Below are 12,982 nucleotides of genomic sequence, written 5' to 3'. Positions count from 1 at the left end.
CTTATATTTCGGAGGCATTAATGTACACGAAAAGTAGGAACCGCCTAGTTAGGGAGGGACTGTAGAGACGCTTGTTTGTTTTATGAGACACAGTGCGCAACGAACGATTCGCAATTAACCTCGCTGTGTAATTAGGTGCGTCGACTTTTATACGCATGTGGTATGGTGCGAAGAAGCAGTGGATAGTCGCCTTTATTGCGTTACGGGTAAGAGCTGTATGTTTCGGGTGCAGCCTGGAATATCTTCACGGCTCCGCGGCATATGCTATCTACGTCTTGCCAGGAGTCAAGAGCAGCTCATTTCCTTTTTTTTTTTGTACGTTCACGCTGTCAGTAGGCGTACTGAGGAAGCCAGTCTGTTGCTTTCGAAAATATGTGACAGCGGGGTGCGCGGTAAGGAAGTGAAACAAACAAAAAGCTGTATTCCTTCATCTCTACGACACCCAGTGTCACGATAGAGAAAGAGAGAGAGGGGTAACACTTTTGCTGAAAATAATTGAGACCTCCGTCGTGGGCATTGTTTTGCACAACATTGCAATTTAATCGCGCACATTTATGGCATTTCTTTCTAGTAGTTCTGAACCTTTTTCCGAGTTTCCCCAGGGTCTCAGCTGCCAACAATGCTAGGCAGCAGCAGTGATTCAGAAGGAGAACTATGCGTACGCACGAAGTGCCTCAGTTTTTTTTTTTTCTTATACCTGCCACACTGACGACTGCATGCGGCCAGACATTTCGTCAGATCCCGTTCTGCTGCGGTCTGCTGTTGCACGCGTTGTTTGGCGCAGTGCTCCGGAAGTTAGACCCGCACGTTTCGATCCATTCGACGTCACTATATATTTACAGGTGTCACTCGTGCGGGCTACGCTGCAGAATCACAAGGCATTCACTTCCTACGCGTCAGAAGCAGGCACCTCCGATCAGAGCAGGCATCGGTTGTGTATACGGAAGCGCACTCCTAGACGCGGTGGTCTCTCAGGGGGACACTTATAGCCTCCGCGGCTGACTCACCAAGCATTCTCGGTGTCCGGAAAAAGGCACTGCTTCGCTTCCTGAGGTCATCAAGCTTACGCAGGGGGATCCGACTATGCGCATAGCGCACTGAGCTCGCTGCTTCCGCTCTTGATGTTTTTAAAGTTTTGTTTACGTGATACATCGATCGACGCATTTCTTTGCTCTCTGCTCCTGTGTGTACCAGTGGGCGCCGTGAAGGGTGTGCCTTGTTTGGATGTGTGATCAAAGTGGGCGGTATGCGGATGCACCAACCCTTTTTTCCTTGGCTCCTCATTTCTGAGACAGGTGTGGAATTCGATCCCCAGTGCCGCCGGGTAGCCGCTGGTCATACAATGGGTGCGAGATTTTGCCTGGCCATGTGCTCGACTTCACTGGGATGAAATGTTCGAAAAAGGGTGCTATGACCCCCACTTTGGGCAGAGAACCCCTTGAGCCTTGACGCGCTTTGGCCGAGGTTGCTGCCCTTGCGTCACTAAAATTCACCACCACCACCACCACCACCACCACCACCACCATCATCATCATCATCATCATCATCATCATCATCATCATAATTTCTTGGACATTCACCCCCAGCCAACTGTAAAATAGACTCGTCGTGGCTCCTCCTAAGCCCGTTGGTATGGTGTATTTCTGATGAGTAAAAGTTAGGCATAGTCACGTTTCCAAGGAATAGGAAAGAATGTGATCGCGTCATCGCCGGCTTTTTTTAAAATTACGCCTGACTGGAAATTTCTTGAATTATCACAGTTTGCAACTGAAATGCGACTTTTTTATCAGTGTTTTTTTAAGTTGCGTGATTTCGCGGCAGGAGATCACGTCGTCACGCCTCTTCCTCCTCTACACGTTTTTCCTTCTTTCTGTGTTTTTTTTTTTTTGAGGGACGATAGTTTGACGAAGGTCTATCTACACTTCTATAGTAATTGACGTATAGTTATTCTGTCAGAAAGGCACGCGTTGCAACTGTGGTATGCTGCTAGTAATCCTCGGTGGAACGTACTATAGTTAGTCTCGCCCGATCACCGTTTTGTTAGCAGAAGGCGGTTGTGGGAGTAAAGGCTTCCTTCTTCGACATCGGGGCATTGTAAAGGATATCAGCAAGGCCAACACTGTAACCCCAAAGCCAGAGTATTTATCGGGCAAACTCAAGGCGCCTGCGGCGTTTTCAGGAAACGCCCAGCGACCACGGACAATGCAACACGGGTGTGAGCGGCTCGCGTAAGGCTGAGTCGAAATCAATAACCCGTCCCGAAATAGCTGGCTAACGCGTGGCGCGGACGCCGCAAGGAGGGCACGGTGAACGCTCGGGGTGAAGCGAAATGCACGTAGGAAAATGCAGCAGTGGTGTTTCCGAGTGATCTCGCCATAAACAGCCAAAGGCACCCGAAGACACTGTCGCGCATGCACGTTGATACCACGGCTGGCTTAAGCAGGGCATTTAAAGCGGACAACTGGGCTAGTTGGTGATCTTTAGATTGAGTGCACATGGTGACTAGCGCTAAAGACAAGGACGGAAGAAAGAAAGACACTAGCGTTCCTGGTGTCCGTCTTTCTTTCTTCTTTCCTTGTCTTTAGCGCTAGTCACCATGTGCATTCAATCTAAGCAGGGCGTGGTTGAGGCGCACCTGTACACTCTATACACGATTACGCTTGTATGGGAGTAAAAAGGAGGTAAACTGTCCAATAGCGCACTCTCTTTTTAAAAAAAAGGAGGGCGCTGGAGGACAGTTTACTCTCATTTTACTCCTTCTTGATTACACTCTAAACCCCAATACGCGTATATGAAAGTGAAAAGGAGTAAGCTATCCTCTATCGCACTCCTATTATTCCCTTTTTACACCTTTCTTTTTGGAGTGTAGAGTAAACCTGGAGAGGAAATGAGTTTTATTCGGTGTTTTATGACTCCGGTGTCACACACGCTCGATGTAGCGTCAGTAGCTTGCGTAAATGAGCATCGAAAAAAAAGCGAGAGTGATGCGTGTTAGTCACCTAATGAGACAGAGATCATGTGCTTTTCTACCTTCTTTAAACCCTGCAGTACTGTTCCTCTGTAAGGGAATGAAAAATCAATTCGAGCGAAAGATTGATGCGAAAGAGAAGCAAACTTTGAGAAAAACACATTCGCTTGTTTGTCTTGCCTCCTTGTAATCATTTCATCGCAAGCAGCTCGAGTATGCACGATAAAACAAATTAAAGAAAAGAGGAGATAAAACTCAAATAACACTGCCTGATCATCGCTTCTTTATTTTCAATAAAATACAATTTCCGTTCACCATCCATCCTGCCTGCGAAGACACCGACATTACAAACAAAAAAGAAAAGGCACTTCTTGGTCATCAACCATGCATTGGAAAAAAACGTGCTCAGTTTTCAGACGAGTTTCGCAGCGTTTGTGTTAGACTCTGTCCGTTCAGGCCTCGTATGTCATTTTTTTGACGCTGCAGCAAAACAATCCATTCCCGAACAAGAAATGATTATTTTTCAAGAACACCGTTTTCGGCAACCGTACTACTTTAGCCCTGCGGAGCACAAACCAGAATATCGACCTCCACGAAAGATGTATACACTACAACCCCACGCTATGATTCAAGGCCATAGGTCACAAGTTCGTAGAACCAAGAAGGCACACAAAAGGAAATGACTCAGGCGAAAGAATCGTGAAATGCGTAATTACCAATTATATTGTTTTCTTACTGGGTGAGCGTCGTTTCAAGTTCATGGCCGTCACCTACTGAGGTGGCATCCCTCACAACTTTTAAAGACACCTCAGGTGCTGGCGACCTCAAGTGCGTTTAGAGGAAGCCAAATGATATGCGCAGGCCGCCAGCCCTGCGCACCGCAACGTGGTGATTGAACGACCATTGAGCTCTCTTTGCCGGGGAGGCACCGGGCCCTCTGGTGGCAAACAGGTGTCAAGGCTGCGCGCATCGCGAAGGCAAAGGCGAGAGGGAATGAAGCCAAAAGTTTCGCGGACAATATTTCATATCAGCTAATTGAGCTATCCTCGCGAGAGCACAGAAATGACGTCACAGCCACGCAGCTTCGCCCACAGGGTTTTCAAGGTAGCTTCAGAATACGGGTAGCCTGCGGGAGAGAAACTTGCATATTTATTCGCTGCGGAATTAAGGAATCAAATTAGTTTCGGACGCACGGACGCACCCAACTAGTTATGGGCATAGACTTTGAGCTTACTGACTTCGGTTGGTTCTTTGCCACGATATCTAGATTTTTTTTGTTGTATCTATAACTTTACGGTCTGTGTACTATGCATTTTACTTTGCAAAAAAAAACATAAATGATAGAAAGCATGACATGCTTTTTTCTGCAGTACCACTTCCTGACCACTCGAAGCGAGTACAAATTCCTTGATACATTTTTAAAATTTTGGTCTTCACCATGAGGCTACTTCGCTGCATGAGGATACTTCGCTGCATAAGCCGGACATAGTTTGTAGCCACAGCTGCAGAGCGAGCCGTCACTTGCACCTGACAGCTTCCTGTGCTCTCGTGGTTACGATCTAAATATACCTTTTACTTCTCGCTAATGGTGTACACTTGCATCGTTTAGGGTTCGGAAAATCGACATATCACTGAGGCTGACAGCAATTGCACAACAACGCACAGCATCGGTAAGGTAGAAACCATTCAAGCTGTACAGTGCATGCAGAGAGCGTGCAATGGGCCCCTTGTCCACCTCAGCGGTTAGCCGGATCGCATCGCACCGTCTCGAATGACCACTGCAAAGGGCCCCAGTCTACACCCGAGTGCTTACGAGCACTTCGGAGTCCATTACGCGCGTACGAATGATCGGGTTTCGAGCGGCCGACGCACGCGAAAGACTAATGGGCGGCCAAATTTACGGCAACTCCGTGACTGGCGGCGCGCCGGTCACTCATCACGGAGGAAATAATGAGAAGCTTGGCCGCGTAACGACCAGTCGGTCGATAAAGACGCACTCCACTACCCCGGGTCCCCGTTTGTCCATCCCCGTCTACTTTTTTCATTTGCCTCCGATGAAGCAATCCGGGCGAAAGGCGTTTTGGGCTGACCCTTTCCTCAACCCTCCCCCTCCCCTCCCCTCCCCCTCTCTCTCTCTCTCGTAGCTGCCAGTGTTACAATGCTGGCCTTACATCTCAAACAGTGAGCGAGTACAAGCTCTCAACAGCTGTCCACACGTCTCGTGCGTAGTCTGTGTGTACCTTTCGCTTTCGACCATTCTCGTCGAACAAGGCTTCGAAATGAGGGAGAGGGAAAAAAAGGAAGGGGGGGGGGGGGTGACAGAGAACAAGCACGACCCCGACACGTTCTCAAGAAGAGGTCAGGCGAAGCGGAGCCCGAGTAATTGCGTTTGCTTCAGCATACATCACTACCCGGCGAGCTCAGCGAAAGGGTAGCACACACGCCACGCGGAGAGCCGTATTTTAATTAGCGCCGCCTTGTTCCCTCCCGCTCGCTCAGCATGGGGTTATTGGGACGCGCGGTGGCTACGCGCATCGCTGAGCATGCTCTTTCTTTGCATCGCTATGCCCCCGTGCGCCCTGGGAGTGCGTAATTGATTACACAAGCGGGGCGGTTCTGGCTGGTTCCGAGAAAGCATGCGCGGTCTGGTATCATGCTCGTGAGTGTGCGCGAGAGGCCAAACATGGCTTATTGATGACCGTGACGGTGTAGGGCCAGACGCTGGGATCGTGGCTCCAGCTCCGGCGTGGTGGGCGCTAAGAGAATAGACGGTCAGGCGTTACCCTGTATGCCACGCACTTGCGGCGTGGGAAGATTCTATTTGCGAAACAGCGATACTGTAGATTAAGTGGTCGCGCCTATAACAGCGGCGGAGGGCTCCACTGCACAAGCAACGTAACGTCTTTCTTTTTTCTCACAACCGAGCACAGGTAGGATAGTAAATAGTGGTCAGCATTGCAGGACTGACCAACAGCAGGCAGGGCTGATAATGCCAGACAATGAGGGAAAAAAAATTAAGAGGGGTAGAGGGGAGATATCAATTGCGGGCAAGCATGCGCACGCAAGCAAATGACTACGTTTCATTGTAAAGCAAGAGGCTTAGTTCTCTTTTATTAAGCCACGCTTATACATTACGAGGGAGAGGAAATGACGATGCAATTAGTAGTGTATTTATTACGCTCTCCTTTCCTCCCACCCTGCCTTTCCATGCCTGCTCTTGCTCAATATAAATACTGAAAATGTGTGCAGTGTGGCTCCTATAGTATAGTATATGCTGTTCAGATATTAATCACACTTGTAATACATTTAGTTCTTCAAGTACCGGTAAGCACTTTTACAGGTTTTATCTCGTTATCAACGCTACATCAGCCCAAAACACCTAATGTCACAAAAAGCAAGTAGCCTTCATTGATAAGCAAGCACTTAGTAGATGTATAAACAGCAGCTACGCTAAGCTGGGCTAGCGTAATACAATGACTCTGTGGGTTCAATTCCCGTCCATTTTTTTATCGTGCAACGCATCGAGTGACAGATCCCAGTAACAACGGGGGCGTGGCTTTGCCTAAGCTAACGACGAGGGACGTCATGAACAAAAAGGGATAAGAATGTCATTAATATCCTTATTATTCCTGGCCTGGGTGCACTCCGTGTAACCGTTTATGTAAACACAAGCTTTCAAATGTTCGAATAATGTCACTATGTGAAGAAAAGTGACGAAAAAAAAAACAACTTCTGAAGATATCGTGCACCCACGACGGAGAGCCTTAAAGAACTCGAGGACTGCTGCAGTCAAAACATTGCGTAACGAGTTGCACACCATGCAAAGCCACGACGTATAAAGTAACACCCGCCGACAGCCGGGCCCCCCACAGGCTCGCATCGCCTCCAAGCATTCGCCTCCGAGCCAGACATCTTTGCACGTTCTCGCCACTCGCGCTATGCCGCGTTAATTATTCTTGCCTCAAGTGCTAACCCGTTAGTCACGGCGCTTGAGGAGCGACTCGCACCAAAGGCGGGCCGTCGGCGCTTAATCACGACACCCGCATGCATGCATGCTCGCTCGCGCCGAAGGGCTCGTCTCGTCGACGACGCATAATTGCGACGGGAGACGTCTAGGAAAACCGATGATCGGCGAGCACCTCTTCGGACCCTTTGAGTCCCCCTAACGAGTGCCTAATACGCCCAGAAGACGCGCTGCTCCGCGTGTTTGTACGTGTATACGTGTGCGCCAGGCGCTCGGCTCTCATCTCGAATGCGGTCAGCGCTATTTTGCCGGCGCCATAGCTTGAGGCTATGCCCGGTAGCTTCGAAGCATGACGGGTCTACTTCCTCGTGCGTGGCTCTGTCGGCCAACCTACCATGAATACATACACCGCGATGTTGCTTCTGAGTCCAATTAGATGCACTGCACGGCTCGACAGGAATAACTGGCGTCCGACGTGACTGCCCAAAGCCGAGACGAATAGGAATAAGTGAGGTTATGTTTATTGCCTTCTTTGATTGGATGGCTGCTTTCAGTGGAAACGTGAGGCTTTATGTACGCGCCTGAGGCAGGAAACTGAGAAGCAGCAGCTGGACAGCCCACTGCAGGAGTCTTTACTGCTGCTCGATGCTCTTGTCATCGCCGTGAAGCGTCGCGGATTTGAACCTAGCTTCCGCTAAGGCGCCCGTGTGCTGTGCGATGTCAGTGCACGTTAAAGATCCCCAGGTGGTCGAAATTATTGCGGAGCCCTCCACTACGGCACCTCTCTCTTCCTTTCTTCTTTCACTCCCTCCTTTATCCCTTCCCTTACGGCGCGGTTCAGGTGTCCAACGATATATGAGACAGATACTGCGCCATTTCCTTTCCCCCCAAAACCAATTATTATTATTATTATTATTCCGTATACTCGCGCGGGTTTCGTTTCCCGTGCAAATACGAGCATTTTATCGCGCAAGGCTAAAAGAAATACAGGGTGTATATAAAGCGTGAGTCGCTATCGAATACAGTAACGTAACGTAACCTATAGCTAGCGCCTCGAAAACCGGTCAGGTAACTGTGCCACGTTATAGACCCAGTTTCAACGCGAGCAAACCGTTCGGAGCGCTTTGAACGTGCTAGTCTATTCACATTGTTGCTGACCGAGTAGATGGTGCGAGGGAGTTTTGTAGAGGAAGAGCCGCGTTGCAACGAAAAAGAGTTCGTTCAACTTCGTCTCATCCAAACGCAGCTGGAACGCAGTCAAAGGGGTGGTTGGTCTGCGAAAGTAGTCTGAGCATGCCTCCCCATTCCTGGTTCCCGCTCCCAACTGTCCGACGCCGCTCGAGGCGCGTGCAATAACCTCTCCCACTGAACGAACCCTTCCGCGGCGAGCAGAGGAGGAAGCACGGTGCATCCCAAGGCGCTCGCACTTACGGGGCGCCGTTTCGTGCCCCACCCTGCCATGATAAAAGTCCGTTTATTTGATGAAGACGTCAGCGCCCGCACAACCTGCAATCTCGACGGCGCAATCGCTCTCGCTCTTGCACGTGGGATGGTGGCGGCGGCGGGCCACGGTGGCATTTAATTACACACGCCGTGGCCGCCTCAACGGCGGCTGCTCTAAACTGCACCCCCTCCTCAACCGTAGCGAACTCTATCCACGCTCACCTTGACAAATGGCCGCGCCGTGCGAGGCGGATGGGTGAGGTGGGGAGGGTATTATTCCGCGGGAAACAAATATGAGCACAGCCCGAGCTCTCTCGAAGGAGGTCGGGTTGCCCAGTGAGCTTTAATGAAACACTGCCTGCTTTTCCTGTGCACCATGAGCATGGCTTGCTCTCCTCTAAAGATACCATAAAAGAAGGGGGGAGGGGGGCACGATCTCGCAGAAACAGCATTGCTGATACCTTGCCCCAAAGCACTGCTTCGCTTTACAGCAAGACAAAAAGTTGGGGGGGGGGGGGGGGGGGGGGTTAACTTTCACTGAGAGCGACCTGACTGGAGGCGCGCGCGCGCTAAACTGGGGAAAGGGAGGGGGGGGGGGGGGGTCTTTGATGATTCGTGAATGGCTCAGTTTGCCCAACTAACAAGGTTCAATGCAGGTCATCCACTGCAGGATGTGTGCTGCTCATCCTCCTTTCTGGCTCGTAATGATTTATGGTATCGTCTATGGATTGTTGCGCTTACCTGATCTGCTGCTGCCTGTTATGCGTGCGAATTTTGATAATGGAGGCAAGACTCGGAGCCCGCGCGCGTAGACGACATGATGGAGCATTAATTGTGGCGCGCTTCGAAGCTCGCACACGCGAGCTTTTTACTAGTCGGTTCCCCGAAAGGGTTCTGCCCTATATTCTCAGACCTGTGAGACAAGAATGCGGTTTTATTTTTTCTTTCCTTTCGTGGGAGAGAAACATTGTACGAGGTAGTGAAGTGCATTCTGGAATGCCGCTCTCAATACGACGTGAACTGGTCGCAAAAATGCGCTGAGAAATTTCCCATAGGAAAACCACGGTGGCACATCATTTTTCACACAAAAACAAATGTTTAACATCAGCATTGCGTAAATGGGACAAACCGTACCCCATCCCCTTCATCAAACGCCCCTTGCTATAGTTGCCGAAAATGGCGCCCATGTGCTGCACGATGTCAGTGCACGTTAAAGATTCACAGGTGGTAGAAATTATTCCGGAGCCTTCCACTACGGCATAGTATTTCTCTCTTCCTTCTTTCGCTCCCTTCTCCACCCTTTCTCTCATGGCACGGTTGAGGTGTCCACCGAGAAATGAGACAGTTACCGCTCCGTTCACTTCCTCAAAACCAATTTTCGGTTTTCATTGTTTGACCCCGCCGCGGTGGCTCAGTGGTTAGGGCGCTCGACTACTGATCCGGAGTTCTCGGGTTCGAACCCGACCGCGGCGACTGCGTTTTTATGGACGAAAAACGCTAAGGCGCCCGTGTGCTGTGCGATGTCAGTGCACGTTAAAGATCCCCAGGTGGTCGAAATTATTCCGGAGCCCTCCACTACGGCACCTCCTTTTTCCTTCCTCTTTCACTCCCTCCTTTATCCCTTCCATCACGGCGCGGTTCAGGTGTCCAACGATATATGAGACAGATACTGCGCCATTTCCTTTCCCCAGAAAACCAATTATTATTATTATTATTATTATTATTATTATTATTATTATTATTATTATTATTATTATTATTATTATTATTATTATTATTATTCTTTGTTTTCATTTTCAATTCAGCCCCCGAAAACCGCACATACATATAAAGTTGCCCTTGCTATTACAACCCTAAGAAAGAAAAAGCATTTGTGAGATATTTAGCGCACACCGTATCTGCGCTTCTTCACTTTCAGAACGCGCGTTCTTGAGTTTCGCGACTATCAGAGCGCGAGGAAGCCGTGCTGGGGATTAACCGTGGCCTTCCTCTTGTTCCCTTGCAGCCGTCCTGGAGATGAACGCGGTGGCGGTGAAGCTGTACAGTATTCGCGGAGTGGTCAGCAAGCGCTTCCTCTGCATGAACCGCAAGGGGCAGCTCTCCGGACAGGTAAGCGCCCGCGCAGGCACGCACCTTTCCTTTCTCAGAGCCAACCGCAAAGTGTCGGCTCCCCGACATCTCCAGGGTAAAATTATGCATCACGGCGAACGGATGTGCAGTTATGCAAAGAGCAGAGATTTGCAGGTGGACAGTATGCATTCCGAAGCGAGCAATTGGCGAGTTAATTACCGACTGAGGAGGTTAGCGCGCCAGCAAAGACGACAGTAATTAAGTTAAGCAGCGGATAAACAGTTAATCAGCATGCGTGTGACCAGGTGGGTATTTTAATTAGCTAAGGCAGTAAATGAGAGCGGGGAACAGTAGTTCACTTAGTACGCAGTTGACGAAGTGAATGCTCCAATTAGCGAACAGTCGATTTATTAGGGGTTGAGCGGGCAAGTGACTCACGTAAAGAAAGGAGAGGGCGAGAGAAATGGAGTGGGTGGATAGGTCAGTGAAGTTAGCGGGCGAGTAAGTGAGTGAAAGGGTTGAGTGAAATCAGTGAGTCAAGTGGCTAATGTGAGTGAGTGGACTGAGTAAAATGAATCACTGACTGAAGTGGGTGTCTGAAGTTGGTGAGTGAAGTGACTGAACAGAGTGATTGAGTGAGTGGTGAATGAAGTGCCTGAAGTGAGTGAGGTGACTGAAGTGAGTGGGTGAAATGATGAAGTAGGCGTTCGTTAACTCACCTGCTCACTAACTCGTTCACTTACTCCCTCGCTCGCTCTCTCGCTCACGCACTTCAGTCACTTCAGTCACTTCTCGCGTCGCTCACATCCTGCACGACATCGGTTCCCACCGTGTTCCAAAGGTGCATATGCCCGTCAGGTCAGAAACCAACTGCGGACGTGACGCGCCAGCGTCCATAAGGACGTCCCTGTCATTTCGCATCATAAAAGGGGGCACTCGACTCACAGGTGGCCTCGGGCGTGGTCGCCCCGGCCACACACGCGCGCGCGCTTTTGACGCGTTGCGGAGTATACACATAAGGCGCGAGACATGGGACTGTATACGCCGATCGAATGAAGGTGATGCCGACTAAATATGCGCGGCGCAACGGCAAACAGTAAAACGGATTCAGCTGATCGCGCCCTTGCCACAGAGACACACTCCCTTTCTAAGCCTCTCTGAAGAGCCGCCGCGAAATCCCGCGCTCGTGCTTCGGTGAAATACCCGACACCCGCAGAGCGCTCTGCGCGCGTGTCACCGCAGAACTCACCGGGACGCCAATCAAGCGACGTGCTTCGCGTCAGGCGTCTTCTTTTTGTACCGCTGTGCGTGTACGCGGCGAAAAGCGCTCGCCGAGTATATAGCTACGGGGCAGGAATGCAGACGCGTTAGGCGGGACGTTTAGTGTATCTCTATATTGCGCGGCATTGATTGGTCCCTTCAAAGGAGAACGCCGAATAGAAATGGGGTGCGCAAAAAAATGAGGCTTGCCGCGGATGCCGGACAACGCCCCAGACTAGTTGTCGTCGAAAGGGCTGGAAGGATCGGTTCGGAAGGACACGCCTTATAGATTTGTCATTTTCGCCGTAGTCGTTGGAGTTCCTTTCCTTACGTCCTTAGAGACCGGTGCGGCGACGTCTTTAACGAGCTGTTATACGCATCCCCCCGAAAATGTATTTGTGCAACAAACATCGAGGGCAACATCAGTGTCATCGACGGATTTTGTTTCAAGCCAAAAACAACGGTATTGTCTCGTGGTTTCAGGTGCATCGGCTGATTGGTTGGCTCAGGTGCCATATACGTGAATTTGGTCTCGTATATGCCTCAGAAGCCTTCCATGAAGCATGCTCCGCAAAGTGATTAATTCTAAGCTTCGAGGTTAAAATTATTAAAGCGACGGAGTAGGAGGGCGGCTGGCAGCGGTCGCTACAGATCACAAAAGTTCTGGCGGAAAAGTTCAATATTTGCGTGTCGTTACTGCGAATAAAGCTCAGCATAGCGAACCACACCGTAAAAACCATAGCCAAGCTGGTGAAGAAGGGTACTTCTGTTTGCTATTTTCTCCCCCAGTACTGCATGTCACTTCCCATTCCTGTTAATACAAGTCATCTATTTTTGAGCCTTTTTTTAATTTTGCGGCCTTAAATAATCAGCAATTATAGGAAAAGTTTCTTTATTTTCGCGTTAACAAAACGCACTACTCGAGCTATTTCTGTCTCACAGAACAAAGAATTATTTTACAGTATTTGAACCTATTTGTTAGCAGCGGTTTTGGGGTGTTTCTGACCTCGAAATTCAATCCAGTAGGTTCTGAACTTAGCCACTAAGCTAGCTTAACGATAATCGAACCGTTATGGAGTCACATTAAGGAGGTAAGGGGCGTTTCGTGACAGAAAGTGCAGAGATCAGAGGAAGAAATATATAGCATTACGGAACATATTTGCCATCACCTTTTCTTATTTTTCTTCCACCGTGCAAGCCGCACGGCGACTCGGAAGCCCTTTCTGTCTACTCTGCGAAAGCCTCGAACCGACGCGGAAGTGCTCACTAATGCGGCA

At 49.7% G+C, this 12,982-nt stretch overlaps 1 protein-coding gene across 1 annotated transcript in view; it reads left to right on the top strand.

The window, feature by feature from the left end:
• Positions 1 to 12,982, top strand: part of LOC144098664 (fibroblast growth factor 9-like) — an 83,939-nt gene that overhangs the window by 57,789 nt on the left and 13,168 nt on the right. Inside the window, exon 2 of the mRNA XM_077631473.1 lies at positions 10,381 to 10,484. Coding sequence (XP_077487599.1) covers positions 10,381 to 10,484 — 104 coding nt within the window. The remainder of the gene's footprint in view (positions 1 to 10,380; positions 10,485 to 12,982) is intronic.

The sequence above is a fragment of the Amblyomma americanum genome, chromosome 7, assembly GCF_052857255.1.
Source record: "Amblyomma americanum isolate KBUSLIRL-KWMA chromosome 7, ASM5285725v1, whole genome shotgun sequence".
Lineage (NCBI taxonomy): Eukaryota > Metazoa > Arthropoda > Arachnida > Ixodida > Ixodidae > Amblyomma > Amblyomma americanum.
Note: the sequence above shows the minus strand (reverse complement) of the source record. Positions and strands in the feature narration are given on the sequence as shown.